This window comes from Lagenorhynchus albirostris, chromosome 2 (assembly GCF_949774975.1).
Source record: "Lagenorhynchus albirostris chromosome 2, mLagAlb1.1, whole genome shotgun sequence".
In the NCBI taxonomy this organism is placed as follows: domain Eukaryota; kingdom Metazoa; phylum Chordata; class Mammalia; order Artiodactyla; family Delphinidae; genus Lagenorhynchus; species Lagenorhynchus albirostris.
The window spans coordinates 160,281,521-160,308,146 of record NC_083096.1 but is presented as its reverse complement, the minus strand read 5'-3'; the positions used below and the strand labels follow the sequence as shown (position 1 = coordinate 160,308,146).

General features: G+C 46.9%; 1 protein-coding gene across 4 annotated transcripts; it reads right to left on the bottom strand.

Annotated features, from left to right (window-relative positions):
* Window positions 1–4,236: 4,236 nt before the first annotated feature.
* On the bottom strand, window positions 4,237–26,061 carry AK2 (adenylate kinase 2). Of its 4 annotated transcripts, XR_009539003.1 has the most exons (8): window positions 25,906–26,043; window positions 22,001–22,032; window positions 15,914–16,039; window positions 14,021–14,131; window positions 13,798–13,892; window positions 8,602–8,674; window positions 5,330–7,416; window positions 4,237–5,136 (listed from the first exon to the last, which is right to left on the bottom strand). XR_009539003.1 is itself a non-coding variant. In XM_060140650.1 (7 exons), the coding sequence occupies exons 1-7, from the start codon at window positions 26,002–26,004 to the stop codon at window positions 5,132–5,134; spliced, it is 705 nt and encodes a 234-aa protein (XP_059996633.1). In that variant the 5' UTR covers window positions 26,005–26,061; the 3' UTR covers window positions 4,237–5,131. The 4 variants fall into 4 exon arrangements, 2 of the variants coding, with proteins under 2 accessions (XP_059996633.1, XP_059996634.1); XR_009539002.1 differs by lacking the exon at window positions 22,001–22,032 and having other exon boundaries at window positions 25,906–26,061; XM_060140650.1 differs by lacking the exon at window positions 22,001–22,032 and having other exon boundaries at window positions 7,221–7,416; window positions 25,906–26,061.
* Between the last annotated feature and the right edge of the window lie 565 nt (window positions 26,062–26,626).

The window sequence follows — 26,626 nt, the reverse complement described above, 5'->3', positions numbered from 1 at the left end:
AAGCATAGCAAGTGAACATAAGGCGAGCTTCCTCACAGCCAGGGCAGAAAGGAAACAGTAGAAAATGAAGCATTTCTTACCTAGTAGAAGAATGCAGACCTGCTAAATAGGAAGCAAAAGTATCTCCTAGCTCTAAACTCAAGAGCGACTTGTCTCAAAAGTCTTTAAGGGACACCGTACAATGTAATAATTTGCTCTACAGAGATTTTACCCCCAAAGTGCAGATCTATTCAGCCTGAGTTACGGGCACAGTATCGGAGTTTAAGTCTTGTCTTGCCCTTGCCCTCTGACACCTTGTCTTTCTCCTCCCTTCTGCTCTCTGCTGGGGGCAGCTCATCCAGACTGGGCACCTGAAAGAGGCCATTCTGTGAGAGCAGCTCACCATCACATTGCCCTGGATGACTCTAAACACAGAGCTGCCACATTCCCAAAATGTCAGGAGCGCAGCACTCCCTCTGGGGTTATGAATAACGCAATGCCATTAGACGTATGAAGCTGCAGCCTGAGAGGGACGACCGTGAGGCAGAGCCTCCTGTTGCCACGCTTTCCAGAACCGGGGGGAGGGGGGAACTGACTCCTCTCTCCCACAGTAACTCGTCCTTCTGGACCAGGGGTGGTTCTACGAGCTTTGCAAATCCAGTCCGTTGGTGCTTTCAAACCCATAGCAAGGAAGCAAGAAAGAAAAACGACACAGAAAACGGCCTTACCCTGAGGCAGCACTCCTGACCCAGGCCCTTCACTGTGACAGAGCAAACCTACTCGAATTCTGCTCTGTTCATTCAGGCTGCTCCATATCGCACGAGTGCCTTGAGAATCTTTCCCTTCTCCCAGCAAAGTGTCAAAACAATTGGTGCGGTGGCAGGAGGCTGAGGTGTGGAGCCACGGACCGGGCTCAGCCATTCACAGGTGTATGAGCCTCAAAGTGCATAGACATAAGATGGAGATAATAATAGTACTTACTTCCACATGGTTATTGAGAAGAATAAATAAGATAATGTATGCGGAACCTAATTATGAAAATACAAAAACAAGAATTCTGCATACAATTTCAGAGGTCCACAGACTTCTAGGAGATCTTCAGGTTAAGAATCCTTACAGGGCTTCCCTGGTGGCGCAGTGGTTGAGACTCCGCCTGCCGATGCAGGGGACATGGGTTTGTGCCCCGGTCCGGGAAGATTCCACATGCCGAGGAGCGGTTGGGCCCGTGAGCCATGGCCGCTGAGCCTGTGCATCCGGAGCCTGTGCTCCGCAACAGGCGAGGCCACAACAGTGAGAGGCCCGTGTACCGCAAAAAAAAAAAAAAAGAATCCTTACAACCTAAATGTCAAACGACAGATGAATGGATAAAGATGTGGTATACATATGTACAATGGAATACTACTCAGCCATAAAAAAAGAATGAAATAATGCCATTTGCAGCAACATGGATGCAACCAGAGATTATCATACTAAGTGAAGTAAGTCAGAAAGAGAAAGACAAATACCATATCATATCACTTATACATGGAACCTAAAATATGGCACAGGGGACTTCCCTGGTGGTGCAGTGGTTAAGAATCTGCCTGCCAATGCAGGGGACATGGGTTCCAGCCCTGGTCCAGGAAGATCCCACATGCCGCGGAGCAACTAAGCCCATGGGCCACAACTACTGAGCCTGTGCTCTAGAGCCTGTGAGCCACAACTACTGACCCCACATGCCGCAACTACTGAAGCCCAGGCGCCTAGAGCCTGGGCCCTGCAACAAGAGAAGCCACCGCAATGAGAAGCCTGCGCACCGCAAGGAAGAGCAGCCCCCGTTTGCTGCAACTAAAGAAAGCCTGCGTGCGGAAACAAAGACCCAACATAGCCAAAAATAAATAAGTAAATAAATTAATTAAAAAAAATAAATAGGGCTTCCCTGGTGGTGCAGTGGTTGGGAGTCCGCCTGCCGATGCAGGGGACATGGGGTCGTGCCCCAGTCCGGGAAGATCCCACATGCCGTAGAGTGGCTGGGCCCGTGAGCCATGGCCGCTGAGCCTGCGTGTCCAGAGCCTGTGCTCGCAATGGGAGAGGCCACAACAGTGAGAGGCCCGTGTACTGCAAAAATAAAAATAAAATAAAATACGGCACAAATAAACCTATCTACAAAACAGAAACAGACTTGCAGACATAGAGAACAGACTTGTGGTTGCCAAGGGGGAGGGGGAGGGGGGAGAGGGAGAGGGATGGACTGGAAGTTTGGGGTTGGTAGATGCAAGCTATTACATTTAGAATGGATAAACAACAAGGTCCTACTGTAGAGCACAGGGAACTATATCCAGTCTCCTGGGATAAACCATAATGGAAAAGGATATAAAACAAGGATGTCTCTATGTGTATAACTGAGTCACTTTGCTGTATAGCAGAGACTGGCACAACATGTAAATCAAGTATACCTAAATTAAAAAAAAAAAAAGAATCCTTAACCTAGCCTGGTTCCTGAGTCAGGAAGACAACAGCTCTTGCCAACACACACATCTTCTCTCTGAACCCCATCAGCATACACTGAGCACCTGCTGTGTGCCGGGCATCCTGGCCCGCGTGAATGTCTTGGTCACCAATGTTGTCAGCACATCTGAGGGGTGGGGATCATTCCCATTCAACTGATGAGGTGCCGTAACTTGCCAGAGGGCTGGTGGTGGAGGAGTTGCTGCTGAAATCTGTCTTCTGACTCATTCAGCTGTCTTTCTGAGAAAAGGCTGGCGAGGCTTCCTGAGGACCAAGGCTGCTCTTCACCCTGCTCTGTCCTGTCTGTGACATTTCATGCACACGAAATCCCAAGCACACACCTTGGGTCCTCAGACTGGCAATGATTTCCCCCAAATCAGCTCTGGGGCTGTGGGCGTCCGCGAAAAAAAACCCATCTGGAGGAGCCCTTTCCACTGCAGCAGTGCCAAGTCACTCGATCACTTCAGCAACAAGGTCAAGGGGAGACTCCGGTGTCAGAGACTGAGTTCTGACTCTGCTTCTTATGGTGCCCTCAGGAATGTGACCACCACTCCGAGGCTAGGCTTCCTCGAGTGTGATAGGAGAAGACACCTCCAACTGCCTAGGGTGCTTTGTGGGGTTGTAGGTGTGAGGCCACTGCGCAGTAGCTGGCGTGTCAGCCCTCCCTGCATGGTGGCGACTCTTACCTCAGCCTATCTCGGTTTCCAGATGAGGAGACCAAGCCCAAAGAAGTGAGTGAATAACAGCTCACCCGGTCTTCTTTCAATTTATCCTTTTCAACCGTACTATGCGTGCTCCCAGGCTGCTCTGACAAAGATTTCCCCGTTTGTTGCACGATGATCACGGAAGGGAAGAAAATTTTCATGGAGCATTTAAATACCTCAGGGGATGAAAAGGTCAGGACAAATAAGTCATGCTGACACCTGAAAATGACTCTGTAGAGGTGGGGGAAGCGGTGGAACAGAAGAGGGAGGAGTTGGAAGAGGGGGCAGGATTTCATATGCCAGGGACAGCCCTGCCTCTCTCCAGGGCAAGAGCACCTGCCTGGAGAAGGACAGCGCTTCCAGCCCAGCTTCCTCTGTTTTCAGGACAGCTGTCATTTTTCAGAAACCTCACTAGCAAAGGCAGCCCTTCCAAACAGCATGAGAGCTTCAGTTTGGACAAATGATTTAAGCTCATTTTTGCAGGGGAAGAAATGGATTTACAAAGCAACCAAGAATATTAAAGAGGCAGCTGAAAAGGCAGCCAAGAATCTGGCTTAGGGATTAGAAGCCCTGGCTTTCTAGGCTGCGGACAACTGTCTGCTCAATAATCATCCAGCCTGGCAAGAAGCAGACATTTTTTCTGTGTATCCTCGGTTCCAACTAGCATTTATCCAGTGTCTGTTGTGTGCCAAGCACCAAGCAAAAAGCTGCTTCTTGTAAATTTCATTTATTGCCAATGAGTCCGAGAAGGTGGCATCACCAGTCTCTTTTTCACATGGGAAACAGGAGCAGAGTAAATGATTGGCTGGGATTTGTCGTACATCCCCTGAACTCCAAGCACAGTGCTGGTCTCCACTAGACCAAGCTGCCTTGTCCTTGGGCTCAAGAAAATCCTGCAAATCAGCTGAAGGTCAAGAGGGTGCAGGCTCTTCTGACGAACATACGCTTGGACCTTCCTGCCTTCTCACGACTTCCAGTGACCACAAGATCCAGAATTCAATGTCAGATCCAGAATTCAGTCATTTTACTGGCCCACATCCCCTTAAAAAAATGCCACAACAGGGGATAGAAACATTTAACACACTTTATTGATTTAGGGGCTGAACAAGGCAGCATTTGGACAGTTAAGAAAGGCACCTCATTGAAAATAATACATCACAGTGTTGTTGAGTGATCCCAGTCACAGGATTTGAGGATGGAAAGGACAATCTTTGGGTAAGGTCGCTTAGGACACTTGCTCATTTATCAAAAAGGGTCCTTTCACACGACATGGATGGAGGAAGGCAAGAGTGTGGGACTGTGGCATATGCTGGGTGGCTGTCGAGAGCTTACCCACGAGAGCCGGCGGGCTGGTACATCAGTGGTAAGTTGGGAAGGGAGTGAGACCAGCCTGCTCCACCTGCCTCATGACTCCAGTAAACCTGATTTGCTGAGCCACTACCCCCATGAACATACTCTATATCTCTTTCAAATGGGGAGATGACTTTTTGATCTCATGGTATGGGGAACCAGGGTTAGTAGTCAACTCCTGCCCTGTTCCAAGCTACAGGACAGACAGGACAACAGTGTGATTTCCGGCATTCCTGGGCTGGCATGAGGTTCTGATAAAAGCTGAGGTCTTAGGGCACTGGCTTAAAAAAATATCGTCACCAGTCTGGAGTAAATGACAACGTGATTCCTTAGAAATAATACTGCATCTCCCTGTTTCTATTTATACCCTCCAATCAGTGTTCTAAAAAATCAATTTTTCCCTTTGCTTATACTTTTTAAGGCTCCTAATCCATGGAAAAGAAGTTGCTTCACTACAGCACTGCTGCTCTTCCCATTCTCCTCTTGAGCTCTCACCACTCCGCCCTCTCCATCCTTACCCTGACCACCCCTCCCCTCTGCCCAGCACCTAAGAGCAGGGATCACGCCGCAGGGTGATGAGCAGTGGTGCAGTCTCGCCTGGCCTTCTGTTACTAGGCTGAAATAGAGAGGAAACAAGAGAGAACAAAATGGGTTTTTAAAAACCAAGTAAATATCAGAGAAGCTTGGCATGCACGCCCCGGCAACCAAATGCATTAAACACTGGACATTTCTCTGCCAGGTGGAAGCTCTCATGCCTGCTGAGGTTAAGGTTCTGGAATTAAATGAAGCAAAAATTGAATTGTACCTACCCCCAAAAGGGCATATGCAACCCCGACGATCTTCCAGTTTTCACTGATAGCCCAAAAAGCACACGCACGTGTGTGCACACGTGAATGCATATAGACGGATGACAAATATCTGAGTAAGGATCACGCACACTCTATCAGCAAACATTCAAGGACCTCACCTTTGAGGCCAAATGCCTGCAACTGTCCCTACTTGAAGAGGAGCCGACTCCAAGATTCACGAGGCCACCCTCACCCAGAGAAGGAGCCCAGATCCCCACAGACAGAGCTGACAGTTTTGGTTTCACTGCCCTTCCTTGTCCATTCCCAGAAGTCATGTGCTTCCCAGAAACACCCCATGCCAGATTGGGTTTCTGCTGAGAATGGATGGAGTTAGTTTACAGCCAGGGAAACAAGGCAGAGCAGAGTCAGCAGACACTCACTTGAAGCAGACAAAGAGGGACACGAGATGGCCACTCTGTTCACCTGCAAGCTGTACCCATAGCCAGCTTCCAGGTAGACAGAGGACAAAACCTCTGGCGGGCCCACAGACAGCAGGAGAACTCACGTCAGATGGGGACTGGACACTTTATAGTCCACTAAACTGAGTCAGCAGATTACACTGGGCAGGTGGCATTATTTATTGGACCTGCCACTGATTTTTTTCATGGTTTTTTTCCAGAGGCTGCTGTTTTCGTGGTCCCTCACAGCAGTCTATTAATTCATCTGTCTGCCCCAAATCAAACCAGAGACCAAAAGGCACAGCACGGACCTCAGGAAATGTTTAATAGCTGGGAGCTGAGGTTAGGAATAAAAGCTGGTTACTGCCATAGGTGATCTTATTTTTGGGGTGATCCTTTCTTGGGGAGACTGGCCACCACCATCATGACGTAAGGGGTGAAGGATTGGATCTGGAAGGGAGATGGTTTGAGTTTAAAAGGGATACATCTGATTTGGGTTTCACATCCTGCAGAGAGACTGGGTTTGAATAAATTCTAATCAAAATGATCCCAAAATGATCCTCAAATCACTGTTTTGTTCATACTTGGAAACAGAGGTGAACATTAAAAATAAAAACAAACCTACCCTGGTCTCTCTTTGGGGAAGTGGACTGGCTGCCCTCAGATGCCCAGCCTGGATGTTCAGAAGACTGTCTAAATTCAAAAGGACCTTTCACCTGGTTTAATTCTTTGGCAACAATTCAGTATTCAACACAGGTCCCAGATGATTCCTACTTTACAGAACCATGGTGCAGTTCACAGAAATATTCCAACTTGGCCTGGCTCTTTCTATGCTGATACCCTCTCCCAGTTAATTTCTGGAATCTATAATGTAAGCGCCTTTTCCTTCCTGTTTAGGGGGAAAAAATTAATGATCCCTTTCCACACACTGACTCATTTGGCTTTTCATTACGGGTGAGAAAACAAATGGAATTTCTGGCCAACAGTCTGCCACTAGGAACTGTGGCCCTGCCTGACTTCATGTGACCCAGGACTTCTAATCAGCTGTTGGAGATGGGAAAAATACTAGGGAACTGGAATGCCTGGTAGATACCTGAGTTAGTTTATTTTGGTCAAAAAATAAAATCTAGAGTATGGCTAAAGAAATAAACAGCTAGTAAAGCAATCTTGCCTATAACTTAGAAAGTAGGAGAGTGTACACATACTTATACCAACACACTCATGCGCACACGCACACACGCCCACACACACAGATGAGATGAGAGTTGCACACACGCCAAAGATACATGAAGCAAGTGCTTTTTTAATCAGTACATCAAACGATACTCTTGCTGGCCTGAAGCAGCTTCCCTCTGCCTGCTCTACCATTCCCACCCACTCCTTCAACAGGGATAGGAAGAAGAAAGGAGTTCCTTTTTGGACCCAACATTATATAAACATAACCAAGTCTTTACATGTGGCTTTGGAGAAGGCTGCTAGGATGCTTGCAAACACAACGTCAGGGGTCTGGGATGCATCGATGGCAGAGTGGATCCCCCGTTTACTGTAGTACTCCACCAGCGGGGCAGTCTGCGTGTGATAGGCCTCCAGGCGGATTTTCAAGGCCTTCTCATTATCATCTGATCGGCGGACCAAGGGTTCCCCGGTGATCTGAGAACAGGAAGAGGGTAATGAAAGGCCAGGACTCAGCAAGTTCTCCTAATCCAATGCTGGATGCAGATCTGAGAGGCCGTCTGATCCCAAAGTCCGTCAGAGGGAAAGACAAGACATTCTAGACCCCCTCCAATAAAGAACTATAAAGAACTTCACTATTCCCAGCAAGTTGGTCCCAGGAGCAGACCACTTGGTCCAGAGAAATCAGGGAGCCTGAAACAGCAACTGTGAGGAAAGGGCTGAGACAGGGGCACAGACAAGGTCTTTCTCTCATGGCTTGTGCTCAGGCTGTTCAGCTTCCAAGACAAACACTTCTAGGGTGAGAAACAAGAAAGACAGAGGCCCCTGAGACCAGGAGAATACATCAAAATCACAGATGCGGTAGCAATTAGGATCTTAGCTGCATAAGTATTCAGTGTTTTCACTGGGGTGCCGGCCTTCAACATTCTGAAAGTGGCAAGTGACAGGGAACACTGAGTGACAGAACTGCCAACTCTGTGAAACGTGACTAAGTTGCCAGATAGCTTTGGAACCTGTATGACCTGATGAACTTGTCTCATATGACAAAGGTAAATCCAGGAAATTCTTACTGTTGCCTGCGTGTTCTAAAACAGACAAGGTGAACTATTTATGGTAAATATTACAGTGTGAGACCCCCCTTTTACATCTGCAAACAATTAAAGACTGTCATAGGAACTTGGCAGTGTTAACCTGGCCAAGCTCTTCTGAATCTGTAGGGCACAGTACAGTCACTAGAGAGAGAAGATATTCTTCTGAAGCAGGACTGGTCAACAAACATCTCTTCAGTACTGTCCTTCCAACCGTGGCTCTAATCCGGGGCTTCCAAGCAGCCTTCTCCTGATTAGTTCACCATTTAGGTTGCCATGATGCCAGGAAGGGGCTGCTCTGGACAAAAGACAGGTACAAACTGGGCACTGGGAAGTGGCTGGCACTGGTGGCTACCTCAAGGTCAAGCAATAAACCACTTGGAGGGACACTCTAAAGATGAGCCACAGCCCATGTGATTTACGCGATAGCAATATTTCTCATGGTTAAGTTCGTAATATTGGTAGGAATAAAGGGAACACGGGAAGAACAAAGGGAAGAAAGAAAAAAGAAAAAAAAGCGAAGTAAGAGAGAGGAAGGAAAGAAAAGGAAACTCCCCGTCCTGAATTTACATACATCATCTTTCATGGGCTCCTTTGGGGGGTTGAACTCCTCGTGGTAGGAACGGCCACTCTCGGGGTGAATCAGTCTGAAAGACAGCAAATGAACAGGAATCAGGCTGCCGGAACCCCAGGGGTCTCCAAGATGACAAGCACAGACAGAGAAGCTGGATGCAAGGACTTTAATCCAGCAGAGAACCTCGTTATAGGAATCTCTTGCTTAGGAAAATAACTGGGCATATGCCAGAGGGAGTATGTTTTCTCTCTCTCTCTTTTTTTTTTTTGTGGTACGCGGGCTTCTCACTGTTGTGGCCTCTCCCGTTGCGGAGCACAGGCTCCGGACGCGCAGGCTCAGCGGCCATGGCTCACGGGCCTAGCCACTCCGCGGCATGTGGGATCTTCCCGGACCCGGGCACGAACCCGCATCTCCTGCATCGGCAGGTGGACTCTCAACCACTGTGCCACCAGGGAAGCCCTGTTTTCTCTTTTGACCCAACATTAAAATACGTGTCTGGCTGAAGAGGCTGGTATAACGACAGCCTAATTCGACTGTGTGAGACCATTCCAATTCAGGCCTTAAGCTGAATTCAGGGGCTACAGAGCAACGAGTCACGATCCCTGCTCACAAACAGTGATTAATTTAGAGGGGGAGACAAATGTGGAAATAAATAACTACAATAAATTTGGTAATCCTTTAACAGAGATTTGGACAAAGTGCCACGGGGGACAGAGGACAGAGAAACTAACCTTATTTTCTAAACTAGTTTGGTTATAAAATGAGAAAGGTGCTATAGGAAAAACATGTGCTATGGATGCAGACATCAGCAGACAATGCGACCTCTGCGACCATACAGACACAGAAAGCCCAGCCATCAGAGGGGAATATTCAAGCCATCAGGGAAAACAACATATTAAGTCATAGAATAAAGAGCTCAAGAAGAAGCATTTACTTGGCACAGAATATGTAGCTGGCAGCTGCATCTCTGCCGTGTCCCCTTAAGCAACAAGCCCACGCTCCTGACTGGGAGTGGTCATACCACAGGAGCCCCGAAACCTAAGAAGGAAAGGAGGCAGGCCAAACGCTGCTTGGCAGCTGGTGCCCACAGCTTCGCGTGGCTTCCCAATTCTATGCCAACCAAGGTCTGCTTATTTACCTGATGGCTACTCTCCTCATGAAGGTCTGTTAGGCCAGAGCTTCTCAACATTTTCCACCTCTTGGCATACACAGAAAGTACTCAGCGTGCTTGCTCTGGTGGCTGAGGGGGTCAATATCTCAGCACATCAGTTGGGAAAGTCTGGGTTAGACTATCGAAGCCACATGTTTGTAAAATGTGATACTGTGTTTTAATGACAGCAAATTTTGGGGGGCCAAGTGGTCCATTTATAGAATAAGGTGGTCCATTTACAGCATGGGGGACAAGTTGATAGCAGAGTAAGTTACACTGAGTGGGCCTGTGACTGCAATCATGTAACACGAGGTTGGGCCCTCCTTTATTTGAGTTGCTGGAGGGGTTCCTCTGGTGCATCCACTGGGAAATGACACCCACTAGGAGACCCAAGGAGAGGAAGAGCAGAAGCTGCGGGGCTCAGCTACAGCTTTCCTTTGGGAAGGGCTGGGGTCATGAAGTGTGGACCACGTTTCTTTTTTTTTGGCCACGCTGTGCAGCATGCAGGATCTTAGCTCCCCAACCAGCATTGAACCCATGCCCCCTGCGGTGGAAGTGTGGAGTCTTAACCACTGGACCGCCAGGGAAGTCCCTGGACCTTGTTTCTTCACCTTCTGGAAAGCACAGGGCACACAGCAGCCAGGCTGCAACAAACACAATTCTCTCCTCTCCATGTCTCTACATCAGCTCTTGCGCATTCCCAGATTCCCTCAGCCCTCCAGTTACATATAACACTGCTCCTTTCCCACTTCCAAGTATCATTTTAAGAAGAAGGCAAGATTCATTCCCTAGAAGGGAAAAGAAACCAATCTCCAAGTTCTTAAAATGGGACTGGTCTTAAGTGCCAACCAAAACAGCTCTACAAGCCACTGAGCCTGGCCTGGATGCGGAGGTGAAGATGTGGAAGGATCGGGCTGGGATGCTACAGCCACTGCTACCTTGGGTGTGATACTTCAGACACCTGTTTTCTCATCCACAAAATGGGGATGGTACAAGACATTAGGCTAATGATACCAGAGAGCCAACACTGAATAGGTTAAAATCAAAACCCACCAGGAATACTTATGGCAAGAAATAAAATAATAACCCATAGAAGTGAGGTCAGAGCCAATTCTGAAGACATTTACAGTGGGGTCCTTATCATGTCAGATTTAAATAAGATCCATATTAAACTGGCTAGTTCCTGACTCTTTTTCTTGCAATAATCAGCATAGTGGACGAGGAGGCAGAAAGCAGGTTTTTGGTGCTAGTTCTGCCACTGATACGCAAGTGGGCTTGGAAAAACACCTTTACACAGTCTGACCTGTTCTGTTTCCTCCCCTGTAAGGGAGAGGGCCACACTACACCACTCACTTCCAAACCGAGAGACCGAGTCTTGCCTCTTTCGCCCTCTACAATTCTGGAGTTTGTTCTTCAGAACCTCTCAGTGCCCCACCAGCCAACCCCAGTCTCCATCACTTCACCGGTGGATCACATCAGGCTCCTCCAAGTAGGGCCCTTGTCTGTTTCTTATTTCCCTCAATTTAGCCTGTATACCAGGACCAAGCTAATGTTCTCAAAATGCTGTATCTGCCACAACGCCTAGTGGCTTAAGAACATCCCATGATTCCTGACTCAGTCATGTCTACCGTCTCTTCCTTGGCAGACCTTCCCCAGCCAGGCTCCCATTCCACCTTCCCAACCGCACTCATTCTACCACGCAGCCTCCCAGGCCATTTCTCCAGCTCTGGACAGACAGTTTGCCAGAAGCCTTAGCTAGAGCCTCTCCCTCAATGCATACTCATTCTTGCCTCTACTCCCTTATGGGAAAGCCTCAGCAAAATCCTCTCTATCCAGGAAGCTCAAGTCAGACTTTACACCTGTCCTAGCCAGACTTCCCTCCCTGCCCCCAGGCTGTCTTCCTGGACCCCTACTGCACTAAACAGCCCAGGTTTCATGTAGGGATTATAGACGCTCTGAGGTCAGACATGGGCACCAGCATATTGTTCTACATTCTCTACTGGTCCCCTGCTCCCAGAGCTGTGCCTGCACAAAGCAGGCACTTAAGAAGCTGGGCTGATCAGATCAAAGGCCCCTCGTGTCACCTAGTACTATTAACATCTGCTTTGCAATGTCCGGGACCCCAGCCCTGGTCATGTCCCTTCTTGTCAACCCTACTGCTTCTTGGACTACATCAACTTTGCTTGCCTACTCCATGCCAGAGCAAAGAAACAAAATTCCTGCACTGAAGGAGCCTATGCTGGAAACATGAAACCTGGACATTTGAAAAGAAAATTAATATGAGGTGGATCCCACTGTATCTAACACAGCCTTCCAGGAGAACACCTCTAACACTTACTCTGCTGCCTCTCTCCTTAAAGATATGGACTGCAGACACATGGAGAAAAATGCTCAACCTCATTAGGAAATCAAAGTAATAACATTTATAATAAGAAACCACTGCCCCCTTAATTTAAAAACTTACATGTCCTATGATGGCCAAAGCATGAATTTAACAATGGAAAACTGGAAGAACACAAATGTACAACAATCGGGGAACAATTAAGTAAATGATGGTTCATGTACTGTGAAGTATCATGCAGCAATTAAAAATAATGGTCATGGAAGTCTGGTTCAAGATGGTAGGCTGACCACCTTCCTGAGGCTCCATTAAAGTGACTAAGGGGGCTTCCCTGGTGGTGCAGTGGTTAAGAATCCGCCTGCCCATGCAGGGGACACGGGTTCGAGCCCTGGCCTGGGAAGATCCCACATGCTGCGGAGCAACTAAGCTCGTGGGCCACAACTACTGAGCCTGCGCTCTAGAGCCCACGAGCCACAACTACTGAGCCCCAGTGCTACAACTACTGAAGCCCACGTGCCTAGAGCCCGTGCTCTGCAACAAGAGAAGCCACCGCAATGAGAAGCCCGCACACCGCAACGAAGAGTAGCACCCGCTCACCACAACTAGAGGGAGCCCACGCACAGCAACGAAGACCCAACACAGCCAAAAATAAAAACAAATAAATAAATAAATTTTAAAAAAGTGACTGAGGGATTAAAAAAAAACTATATAGCCCATAATAAGGACAAGAATGGGAGGGTCTGTTAGTGGTTGAGAGCTTCCCAGATATTTTTGGAAGGCATAAAGCAGATGGTAGCGCGGTAGTGAAAGAGGGCTGAGGAAACTGTAGCCTAAAGCAGTGGCACTTTTTAGGAGCAAACTCATCAGAAGCAGAAGCATTCCTGTGTTCAACATTAACTACTACAGTGAAATAAGCACTTTAAAACAAAACACGCAAAAAAATTATAGAGTTATTCGCTAAGCTGGCTGTACCATGAGCAAGTTTTCCCTCAATTTTCTAAACTGTATAGATGGTCCTATTATTTTTATAATAAAAAGCCTACAGCAAGGTATGGCAACTTCAACTGAAATCGGACTTAAAAAGCACTAAAATGGAGATACAGATGTAAGGAATTTAGTATTTCTTTTTTTTTTTTTTTTTTTTTTTGCGGTACGCGGGCCTCTCACTGCTGTGGCCTCTCCCACTGCGGAGCACAGGCTCCAGACGTGCAGGCTCAGCGGCCATGGCTCATGGGCTCAGCCACTCCGCGGCATGTGGGATCTTCCCGGACCGGGGCACGAACCCATGTCCCCTGCATTGGCAGGCGGACTCTCAACCACTGTGCCACCAGGGAAGCCCAGGAATTTAGTACTTTTTAAGCACCCAGGTAAGCAAGGCTCTGAAATATGCACAACATGCTCTCTACCATGCACAATGGGTCCTCAAAGCAGGTACTATTACTTCCTCTCTACATATGAGGAAACAGCCTTAGAGAGGTTAAGAAACTTGCCTAGGGTCAGAGTTAAAAGATGACAGGACTGAGTTGCTGCTGGACTTCAGATCCCTTGCTCTTCCTTCCATATCCCCATCCCATGTCACCACATAAGGTCAATCCATGTGGAAATGGCACTAAGCTTCATGGCTGGGATTAGGCTGGAGCAGTTCCTGTCGTCTGACAAAGCTCTGAGGAAGCATGAAAAGAAGGGACCTTCAGGGGACAAATACCTTCCTGTGATTCTCCGGATCAGCAGAGAGTCTGGGATGCTGAATTCAATCACAGAATCAAGCTTCTCTTTCCTCTTCTCCATGAGGTCATCAAGCTGTAAAAAAGCGTGTGGCCCACCTAAGCTACCAGAGCTTGATAAGACCCATTTCCCTCAAAGGAATAAAGAGATAGAGGGCCAGGATTTGCTTTCATGCAATGGTCATACAAAACCAAGCCACTCACCATTTCTGCCTGCCTCACAGTCCGAGGGAAGCCATCTAAAAGAAAACCATTTTTGCATGGAGGCGTCTCCAAATTCTTCTCAATGAGCTCCACGACCATTTCATCGCTCACCTGGAAGTCAAGAACAAAACAATCTTGGGGTTAAATCCATTAACTAGGTGGCATTAGCCCAACTCCAGGGTCATAAGTTTATGTCTGTATAACCTGATTACTAAACAGGTTCTTGACCCCAAAGAAGCAAAAATCAGAGCAAATATGGAGTGGCTGCATTTGGAAGATTCAGTTTCATGATTATTTCTGTGGTTGCCATACACACATTCTCTTCCCTTGAGATTCTCCTGTGTCCCAGTAATCTGGGTGAGGGAACAGGAGTGCCTATCACCCCACCAGGAGACCCCCATTTCTTAGGTCCTGAAGGCCTCTCTGGCCATTAGTCAGAGTCCTAGCAATCAGATAACTCCTCAGCAATCAGCTGTCTTCAAGACATAAGTGAGGACATATGGCTGAGAGACCACCTGAGGAGGGCTCTAGGAGAGAATGGGGGTTGACCAGAATTGTAGAAAGGCACCAACTTTACCTGTTTCACAATTTTGATTACGCTAACAGTAAAGCAACCCAGGCGGTCTCGGACAGGAAGCAACAGAGAAGTTCACTGACCTTGGCAAGACTGGTTCAGAACCAAGGAACCAAGAAGCCAGCCCAACACTCCTCTGATCCCCTCTAAAAACCCCAACAAGGATCCTTCCTAGCTTCCAAAAACCAGTTTTCCTCCTGGGCTTTCACTGCAAGAAAAGTTCCCTGCCAGTATTAGAGTGAAGGCTGCCAATTTTGGTAGCTAATGCTCTTATCTCCTGGGACCAGCTGTGAACTTGGGGACAAAGTATAAGCTCTGCGACTAAGTGAAGGCTGGAGATAAGTAATCTCATTGCCACAACCCAATTTTTTCTCAGTACGGGATCTTCCACCAAGACCCAAAGTCCAAAATATCTAGCTTTATGGCTTGACTTACGGCCTCATTAACATGAAGGGAAAGCTAGAAGTAAAGGGGCAGCTGGGCGCACAGGCAGGGCTACCCCAGGTCCAGAATCTCAAAGCCTGACGGGAGGCCCAGCACCCGTCCCAACCAACATTCTAAGATACGTAAAGACCAGAGAGCCAAGCACAAAATGACTTCTTCCCAAGGCCAAGTCCCAGAATAACTCAGTTACTATTAAGCTCTGGCACTAATCAAAAAACATTTAGTAGGTAATAAATTGTACTTCTCCAATCAGATCAACTGGACTAAAAACAAGAGGAAATGCTACTATATTCACCAAATGAGAAGGATTACTTTTGTCAACTGCCAAGCAACCCCTCTGTTAAAGACACAGAACAGAATCACAAAAGTAGATTAAAAACACTTCTGAGACTTCCTGAGTCCTCTCTTGAATCACCCTTGAGTTCTGGCCTAGGGATGGCAGTTTCATTCTTGGTCTTAAAACTGGGTATTTAAAAAAAAAAAGTAAAAAACAAACAAACAAAAAAAACTGGGTATATTACAAAATGTGCCGGCACAAAGGAACTTCAAGAGTACCGTGAATAAAATAAGTGTCATAAATTCAGAATGAACCAAGTAACTTGCTACTGTAAAAGTTCATATAATGTGCCGGTTTGTTAAAACACCCCGCAGCACAGGGCTGTCCAACAGAACTTTCTACAATGATTAAAACGTTCTATATCTGTGCGGGCTAGCAACAACTTGAAATGTGGCAAGTGAAACTGAGGAAGTTAATTTTAAATTAAATTAAATTAAAATTAATTTCAGTAGTTACATGCAGCTGGTGCTCGCCCTATTAAGCAGGGCAGATCTAGACTCCGAGGAATATCAACATTCACTGGTACCACCAAACCTACCAGTTTCCCGGCATCCATAGTTGCCTTCAGCTTTTTTCCCAGCTCTGAGCCAGAAGCCACCATGGCTCTCAGCATGTCCCCAGTAGCCAAATGGCAGACACAGAAGTTTTCAGCCAACTTGGGTGCCTATGAAGGGGAAGACAAAAAACAAGATATGGTTAACAGTGCAGGCCTCGGAGTTAGACTGCCTGGGTGTGAACCTGGCCCTGCCACTTACTGGCTATGTGAACTCTGACAAATGCCTATTTCCTTACCTGTGACTGGGATAAAAGTACCTTCCATTATATTCTAACATATGACTATAGGGTTGTAGTTAAGAATTACATGAGATAATACATAGGCACTTAAAACAGTGCACCTAGCACAGGAAGCCATCATAAATATCAGCTATTATCACTACTTCCACTAGACACACTAGTGACACATAAGCCTCAGTTTCCCCATTATAAATGGGAAAAACAGAAACAGCAGTACCAACACTTCCCACGGTTGCTCGGAAGTTTAAAAGAGTTCATGTATATAAAGCACCCGGCACAATGCCTGGCATGTAACGTGCTGAATGAATGTTCGCCAGAGGGATGGACGTGTGGCTGTCAAGTACTGTGGTCACCAGTGTGGGAGGCAGCTGGAGCCAGGCGCAGAAGTCTCCCTCAGGCAGACTCGGTTCTTCCCTTCCCTGTCTCCAGGGTACCTGCATTATCTGGGCCAAATCACTTAACCTCTCAAGAGGCTCAGTTTTCTCATTTGTCTAAAATGAAGGCAAAAAGTCTCTGTCTCAGAAGGTAGCTGTGAGGATCAGATGAGATATATATATGAAGATCACCTGGCAAACATTAAGTGCTTAGCAGCTTTAGGGAGCAGTATAGCCTTTTGGCTAAGAGCATGGGCTTGAGAGTCAAACGCCTGGGTTTCAGACACCAGGTTCACCAATGGCTGGTTATGTGACGTGAGAAGAATTATATCACTTTTCTAAATTTTAAATTTCCTCTAGGTATAATGGAGATGGTAATAGTACCTATATCACTGGGTTGATGAGATTATATAGAATTCCACATATGCAGGGCCAGGCACTTTGTAAGTGCTCAGTGAACATCAGCTGTTACTGTAATCCCTGTCTTAATTCCATATTCATTCATACAGAAAGAAAATACTAATACTTCGAAGATGCCTCTTCTAAGAACCTTGCTGGGTACCAGGGAAACAGATGAATAGGAGACACAGACTCTGTCCTCTATGAGTTCATAGTTTGGTAACTATACCACACAATGAAGACTAGAAGAGAAGAGACCCTGGAGAGTCCGACATTGGTTTTGTAGTGGCAAAAAAGAATGCAGAATTCATGAGGAATAGAATCAGTTCAAGGAGCTTAACATTTGCTTTCTGGTTCAATTGTTTTGGAAAAGAAGTAGGGTGGGAACCTTGCTCAAACCAGTTCATTGGGAGCTTTCTTAGGTGCACATGGTAAAGGCTAAATAGATAGGGCTCAGGGCAACAGTGCTGGTTTGTGACTCATGGACTGATTCAGCTCAGAGCACTGACTTCATAGCAAAATGGAACCCAGATGAGGTATTTAAAACCGCACTTGGGAAACCAGTGAAGGTCAGGACGCTCTGGTGATGGAAAACCTTCTGGTCCTTCGGGCTGGCACAGTGGCCACAAACCCAGAGAGCTGTGCTTTTCTGCCGATCTTTCTCCTTGGTTGCTGAAATTAACTTGGGTGAAAAATTGGGAGGTCAGGCTTGTTCCAGGGGAAAGAGTAACCAAAACACCAGAGAAGAGCTGTTAGCACCTAACCTTCCAATTTTTACCACTCTAAACCATAGGACTCTTCTGTGCTATTTCAGGTGACTAGATTCTACGGCTGTGTGGAAGCACACTCCCAGAGGGAAGACGCGGCATGGCGGAAGACTAACTCCTTCATTTCTTGCTGGCTGCACGGAAGTCAATGGGGTGGGCTGCAAAGAGCATGAAATTTGGAGTCAGACAGATTTGCACATGACCCCTGGCTGCCCTCAATAGCTTTATGACCTTTGGCTAGTTACTTAATTTCTCAGAATCTCAGCTCCCTTACCAGTCAAATAGGGATAATGTCTACTCCATAGGGCTGTTGTGAGGATAAAATGAAATAAATATCAGACACACCGTAGGCATTCAGTAAATAAAAGACCTCCTTTCAAGGTCTTTCTTTTTTGCATTACTCTTTACTTGCAAACTACAGAAGAAGCCTGATGAAACAGCTGTATTTCATTCCCCTTACACTTCACGCTTATACTTTTTTTAGAGGAATGCTTCTCCTACTCCAAACCACCTGAGGGTACTGCTAAAATGCAGATTCTGATTCTACAGGGTCAGAATCTGATTCTACAGCACATCTGATTCTACAGAATCAGATTCTGATTCTACAGCACATCTGCATTTTAAACAAGCTTCCAGGCCTGGCTGTGCTGCTGACCCCTGGACCACACTCAGCTGCTGCTGAGGCCCTGAGACACATGTGTCTTACTAGCCATGGGCTACTGTTGAGCCCAAGAAATAGGCCCCCCATCTGTAGGAGAAACCTGTGGTTTGGGAAGGGGGTGTGGTTCAGAATGGCTAAAACCACTAGGGAGGCAGCATGGTGAGGTTAGTGTTCTCAAACATCAGTGTATTATCACAATCACCTGGGGCACTTGCTAAAAATACAAAGCCAGGCCCGCCCTTGAAATGTATGATTGAGTGGTTTTCGGGTAGCATGGTGGGATTCTGACGCACACAGATTGTGAAGCCCTGGGGCAGGGGTGTAAGACTGGGTTTTATAGTGGTACAGATCTGGGATTTACAGTTTACTCACTGTGTCACCTTGAACAAGATATATAGCCTTAAGGCCTTGGTTTCTTCATCTCTAGAGTACAGTAAGTCCCCTACATATGAACCTTCAAGCTGCAAACTTTCAAAGATGCAAACGTGCGTTCACATGTCCAATCATGTAAGTTCACGTGTCTGGCATACATTGTCACATGCGTGCATCCTCTGCAAGTGGCTGCGCTTTTGTGTACTTTACCGTACAGTACTGTATAGAGTACAGAAGTATAGTGTCTTTATTTCAAGCCCAGGATGTCCTGAAACAAGTGTAAAAGCAGCGGTGATGTAGCTGGTACTGCTAAGAAGCACCAGGAATTGGAGGCCCAGAGAAAGGACGAAGACAGACAAGAGGAAGAAGTAACGGCAGAACCAAAGAGATTCACGACGCAGGAAATGGCAACGGGATTTTTTTTATTTGAGGAGGCACTGTTAGTTTTTGAGGCACAGCGCCTGAACGTAGAACGGTACATGAAGGTTGCAGCAGCCGTTCAGAATGCAATCCAGCGGTACTGTACCATCTATGACGAGAAAAAAAGAGGTACTACCCAGACATCACTGGATCATTTTTTCAAGACGGTAGATAGAATTGAATCCAGCAAGGAACCAGAACCTGTGCCATCGACGTCAGGCGTGAGTGAAACTGCAGCTCGTCCTCCATCTCCTATAGCTGACGATCCTTCAGCTCTACCATCTCCCACCTCCTCTCCCTCCTCCAGTCAGTAACTCTTCTTGCCTGTTCACCCTATGCCCCTGTATGCCAGCTGTTGTACTGTACCACTGTACTTTTCAAGGTACTGTACTGTATGATTAAAAATGTCTTCTTTATTTTATTTTTATGTATTACTGGTGTGAGAAGTATTATAAACCTGTTACAGCACAGTACTATATAGCTGATTGTGTTAGTTGGGTACCTAGGCTAACTTTGTTGGACTTACGAACAAATTTGACTTACCAACGCGCTCTCAGAATGGAACTCATTTGTATGTAGGGGACTTACTGTACAGACAACAATGTCTACTTTCAGAGCTGTTATGGGGATTTGGCAAAATCATATACGCAAAAGAATCCAGCATAGTGCCTGGCATTTAGGGAAATAAAGGGAAAATGTCAGTCTTTAAGATTTGATTTAATCAAGCTCACTTGTTTTCTTACCTCGAAATCATCTTTCTACTGCTGTCTTTCCCACTTCCACCTCCAATGCTTCTGTACATGCAGCTGCAATCATCTCCTAAAATACTGCTGGACATACTACCCACCCCCCAACAAACATACATTCAGAAGCCTCAACATTCCCCCAGGGCAACAGGGGAGAAGTCCCCATACCTTAGTCCAGCACTCAGTGTCGTCCACAACCAACTTCCTATACCTCCCAAGCTACTCAAATTTGCCTCCACAAGTCCCCTCAGGATGCCCTGCACAACGGCAAACAGCTGCTCTATATATGCTTTCCAATTACATAACATAAGCCTCTCCATGGACCTCGGCTCAAGATCCTCTCTATGCAAGAATGCCCTCTCCCTTCCTCCTACTGGTCCAAGCTCTACCCTCCTCTGTAGTCAAATTCTGAGCATATCTCTCCCACCAAAAATCCTCCCCAACTACCCTTTCTTCCTCCAAGAAGGAATCATATCAACATCAGTTAACTGGGTGTTTGCAAGATGCCAAGCAATTTTTCCATGCATTGTTTTACAGTATTTAGTATGTATAATACATAACAAATATGTTAGGTAGTAACTATTTTTATGTGCATTTTACAAATGAAATTCAGAGGCTAAGTTGCCCAAGATCACAAAGCTAGTAACAGCAGATCTGGCAACTGGCCTCAAGACTGTCGAGCCCTAGCTCTTATCCATGACACCACATGGCTTTACTAACACCCCCACCCCCCCGCCAGAGCCTTAGTGGCTGTCCTTGGGGAAGTGTGTGTATATGTGTGGAAGGGAGCACAAGGAGGCCTTCACAGTGCTGGCAATGTTCTGTTTCTTCATATGGGTATAAGCTACACAAGTGTGTTCACATGTGAAAATTCATCAAGCTGCCCACCTAGGATATCTGTACCTTTCTCTATGTATATTATACTTCAATTAAAAAGTTTTTTAGGGCTTCCCTGGTGGCGCAGTGGTTGAGAGTCCGCCTGCTTAGGCGGGGACACGGGTTCGTGCCCCGGTCTGGGAAGATCCCACATGGCGCGGAGCGGCTGGGCCCGTGAGCCATGGCCGCTGGGCCTGCGCGTCCGGAGCCTGTGCTCCGCAACGGGAAAGGCCGCAGCAGTGAGAGGCCCACGTACCACAAAAAAAAAAAAAAAAGTTTTTTAAAAGCACAGAAACTTGTGTTTGAATTTCAGCTCTGCCTGTTAACTGACCATGTAACCTCAGGCCAGAGATCCTTTAATCACTATAAATTGGATATATTAGTACCAACATCACTGGGTGTGTAGGAGGAAGAATGGAAGATTCTCAACAAATTATAGTTCTTTTCTAACCCTGAACTGTCCTAGCATTTGTCAGTCACTCATCTCACACTTCCCATATGGTACTCTGCACTAGTAAGTACTGCTTGCATGCACGTTCATTTCTGCCCCTACACCTAGATTGACAGCAAAGATAAGATGGTAATGCTGTTCAAGCATCAGTCACGAATTCAAATCCTATCTTTGCTACTTTATGTATGTCCTGGGGCAAGATACGCACTGGGCCTCAGTTTACCAGGCAAAGGCAAAGATAACAACAGGACCTTCCTCCTAGGGCTGCAGGATTAAATCAGATGACACCTGTAACATCTTTGGCTGTGGGGGGCAGGGTCTGTCACGTAACCCAGCAAAGGGTGACTATTTTGCAATATTAAACCCTCTTGAGGGCAAGGGCTGCCCTGCATCTCTAGCATGGAACTTATCCAACAAAACATGCATAGGGCAGGAGACAAATCTAACCCAGGGCAGCAGACAGCAGCAGAAAGAGCAGGAGCTTTGAAGTCATTCAGATGCAAGATCAGCCAATTACTTGCCCTGTAACCTAGAGCACAAGCTCTTTAAGCTTTAGTTTCTCTACCTGTAAAAGGGGGTGTAAGAGCATGGGTCTCACAGAGTTGTTTTTGCACTGTGAGCGTCAATGCACTGACATAACTGACAGAGCCTGACCTGCAAGATGGCAGCTGACGGCCTAAGTGTGCTGGCCTTGAAGAACTGGTGTCAGCTGGACACATGGAAGAAACTATGAAAGGGGCTGGCAGAGGAAACAGAAAACATACCCGTTTTGGCCACACCATAGGAACATCTAACCCTAAAAGGGAGACAGGGAAGTAAGGTTATTTAAACAAAACAACAAATCCAAGTGTTCCAGGTGTTTTAGACATTATTATGTTGATGCAAAAGCAGGTAGTTTAAAAATGTTTAACTATTTTAGTTAAAAATAAAAAGTTGTAAAAGGAAACAGATTATTTCAGTCATGCCAACATTAAATACCTAAAATACTGAGTTATGCAGGTATAAAAGGAAGCACTAGTGGGAAGAAAACAAACATTACTGAGCAGGCACTAGGCACTAACCCAGGTTAGGATTTTACATCAAAGATCACAAACATTTACCAGGCAGGCAACACAAATGAAGTGGGTCAAATAAAGCAACAGGCAGCGAAGAGGGCTATGCAGGGGACAGGAGAGCACATGGACCGCCCAAAGCGGCATCCCCACTCAACTGCGTGCCACGCTGGAATGCAGGCCCAGAACCACCAGATCTGACTTCTCAAGAGAAACGAAAGCTCTGGACTTTTAAGTGAAATTTCACAACTGAAAACACTGTGTGGTCAACTTATTATTATTTTTTTATTTATTTATTTTTTTTGGGATACGCGGGCCTCTCACTGCTGTGGCCCCTCCCGTTGCGGAGCACAGGCTCCAGACGCACAGGCTCAGCGGCCATGGCTCACGGGCCCAGCCGCTCCGCGGCATGTGGGATCTTCCCGGACCGGGGCACGAACCTGCGTCCCCTGCATCGGCAGGCGGACTCTCAACCACTGCGCCACCAGGGAAGCCCCCAACTTATTATTTTGAAAGCTGACAAATTATAGGAATAAATCAAGCATTTAACCTACCCTTACTGTACAAACCATACCAAATAGTAGGTGAGAAGTTTCTCTTTATAGAAATATTTCAGCTAATAAATGAAAAGGGAATGATATAAGTAGAACATCATCATTTTGCCACCCACAGTGAATTCCTGGAGCCAGGCACTGAACACCAGAGATAAGCAGACACAGTATGCCTCCTAATGGACAGCACACCTCCACCTGTGATGTAGTTGGGTCAAAAATTGAACCCAGATCTGGTTAATTGTTTTTTTTACAGGAAAGAAAGAGGAAGATGTTAAGTATGGCATGGGATACAATAAAAAAATTCTCAGAAAGAGGGATACTCCCAGAATAAACAACTTCCACAAAAAAGCTGCAAGGAAAAAAAAAGGGGGGGAACCTGTAAATTAAAAGGGACTTGAGGGCTTCCCTGGTGGCGCTGTGGTTAAGAATCCTCCTGCCAATGCAGGGAACACGGGTTCGAGCCCTGGACAGGGAAGATCCCACATGCCGCGGAGCAACTGGGCCCGTGCGCCACAACTACTGAGCCTGCGCGTCTGGAGCCTGTGCTCCGCAACAAAGAGAGGCTGCGATAGTGAGAGGCCCGCGCACCGCGATGAAGAGTGGCCCCCGCTCACCGCACCTAGAGAAAGCCCTCGCACAGAAACGAAGACACAACACAGCCAAAAATAAATATAAAAAAATAAATTAATTTAAAAAAAAAAAAGGGACTTGAAATGATCATATTTGTGAGACAAATGAATGGAAATGTAAACATTTGCTGTTATTATTGTTTTTAGGGGATAGTGTGCTTGTTTACAAAAAAGAATTCGTCTTTTAGAAATACACACTGAAATATTTACAAATGAAGTGTTATAATGTCTGGGAGCTGCTCTAAAATAATCTGTGAAGGGAGAGTGGATGGGGAAGGAATGGCCACCAGCTGATGGTAGCTGGGGCTGGATAATGGGTACATGGGGGCTCATTACACAATCCTGTCTTCTTTTGTGTATTCAAACCCTTCATAATAAAAAGCTGGCGTGTGTCTGCAGGCTAAATTCTGCTGCAGGCTGCCACTTTGCAACCTCTGATTTAGGAACACTGTTCTTTAAAACTCCATTAAAACTACAACCACCAGTATTCCTATTGTTCCAGTTATGGAGAGAAAGGTGTACAGAGGTTAAGTGACTTGTGTAAATCTTACCCTTAAGTCCCAGCTCTAATCACATCTCCTCGACTTCTACAAGGCCTTCTCTGACCAACTCCCATCATACATACACCCTTATAAATCAGCTCATAGTATAATTTTCTTCAAAACTTCCTGAAAACATTACCCTTTACACCGAGATACAGCCGAGTTGGGGGGTGGGGGGGATGTGTTACTAAGATAGGGAGTCAATAATTAGTGAACATCTATTATGTGCCAGGTTGTCATCTAGGTGTGCTTTACACACATATATAACATAATTTTCCAGTATCCTTGTTAACTTTTGGTCTAGGGGGGCAAGGACCTTATCAGTCTTCTTTACTGCTCTGTCTCCAATGTTCGGTGCTCATGACATGTTGAATGAGTAAGGTTAAGTATTAGCCCCATTTTTCAGGTGAGAGCAGTGAGGCTCAGAAGTTACAAAGCTTGCTAAACTATAAAGCCCTTGTCTCAGCACAGGGATGGGTTGTCCATTTCACAACTACTGAAATTATTAACTTCAATATGAACTAAGAGAAAACAACTGATGCATTTGAGCTACCTCGTTTATCTCGGTCACTCCGCAAAAGTCCGTAGAGTTTGGGATTAAACATTCCTAAACTGCAGGTTACCTAATAACTGAGGGTGGTAGCAACAGGAAAGAGGAGCATTCAATGTTACTGAGGACAAGGGGGTTGGGTAACAATGACCCTCAAGGGCAAATCGGCTCTGGCTATAGAGAGAAAAGGGGAAGTGGTCTTTCTTCACCTAGTAGACACAGCCAAAAAGCAAAGTCACAGGAATGAACTGAATCTCTAAGACTCCCCTTCTCCTCATCACCCACATGAATCTGTGTTCATCCATTTCCAGTAACCTCATCAAATAATGTGCTGGGTGTCATAGGAGCCCCAAGAATGAGTAAGACAAATGATCTGTCTGCCAGGACTTTGCAATCTTTGCAAGGGCTCAGAAGAGGGGGCATAGAGCAGCACCCAGAACCCCATTCCCTTAGCAGATCAGACTTTCAGGAATTCCCTCTTTAGACCCTAACAGCAAGGAAAAACTTGAGGGCGGGGGGGGGGGCAATGCCAGACCCCAGGCAGGAGGAGGATATTGATAATCCAACCTATGGGCTTCGAAATCCTAAGTGAGATCATAAATCCCAACCTTGATCTATGGGCCCATTATGTCCCAGGTGCCAAGTGAGGCCCCACGGTCAGCAGAAAGTAACTTCAGACTCCAATCACTCAGAGCCCTGAGGTTCCAGGCTCCATGAAGTCAATTTTGCTAACCTGAGAAAGCCGCCTGACCTCTCTGAGCCTGTTTTCTCACCTGTATATTGAGGTACTCTCTCCCATCCCCCCAACTTAACTGTCTCAGGCAGGTCATACCTCATTTCTCTTAGCAGTACTCCTAACCAGCACAGGCCAGCTCCCGCTTTCCCCCATGAGTGGGAGACGCTACTCCACCTTCAGGCATTAGTCATTACCAGAAACGTCCCCCTACCCCGAGTGCCTGGAACGTAACCCTCGACAACCCACTACCAAATCGCAGGCAATCTGGGGTCCCTGCGTCCACTCGGGTTGTAATCTACATGCCTCAGCCCAGGGCGCACCTTACCCTTCAAATCTTCCCAGCTTCTAAACCCTTAAGGGATCTAATCAGTCCTTAGGATCACCTAACACGGCACCTCAAGCCTGGGTCCCTCAAGAACTCTAACTCAGACTCCCTCGACCTCCAATGTGGACCCTCCCCCAAACACCTGCTAGAACCCCAGACTCCAGCCAGGGTAGCCCTCCAGGCTTCAGCCAGCGGCCCGGCTCAGGGGCGACCCAGACCTCTGGCAGCCCTGACCTTGGAGTCCCACGGGCTCTGCCGACAAGCCCGGCTCAGCAACTCACCTGGGTACCCTTGCCGGCTCCGGGCGGCCCCAGAAGCACGGCCCGGATGCCTTCAGGAGACTCTCTAGCCGGTTCGGCCATGGGAACGTTGGGAGCCATGGCCGCCGAAACCTCTCGCTGCTCAACCAGCCGGCAGTCCTCCCAAGTCCACCGCTTCCAGGCCAGCGCGCCACGCACGCCACGCACGCCCCGCTCGCCGTTCACACTGGCCCGTCGACACGTCCGTCAGCCCACTCCGCCCACCCCTGAGAGCGACGGAAACTTCCTCTTACCAACCACTCAGCGATACTGGGGAAGGCTGCTTTTGATTGGACAGAATCGGTAACGGAGTAAGGAAGGGGAGGGCCATCACGGACGCGGGTGTGGGGCGCGCGGCGGGTAGGCGGAGTGGGCGGGAAAACATGAAGCAAACCTAGAGGCCCGGCTGGGAGGTCTAGGTTGGCTTTTGACAGTTAGTGACACCGGCAACCCCAGTGAAGTCCTATAAAATTGCCCGTGGGAGTACAAATGGGTGAAATCAGTCTTAGAAGACAAATTGGCAAATATGTATCAAATATCCTTTGGTCCAGCAATTCCACTTCCAGGAATTCAAAGGACATAATCTACGATATACGTGAAGATCTGTCTCACAAAGATACTAATTGAAGCACTTATAACAGCCCCAAAGTCCAAAACAAGTAAACACAAAAACAAAGGCAATATGCTAAATGTTCAACAATAA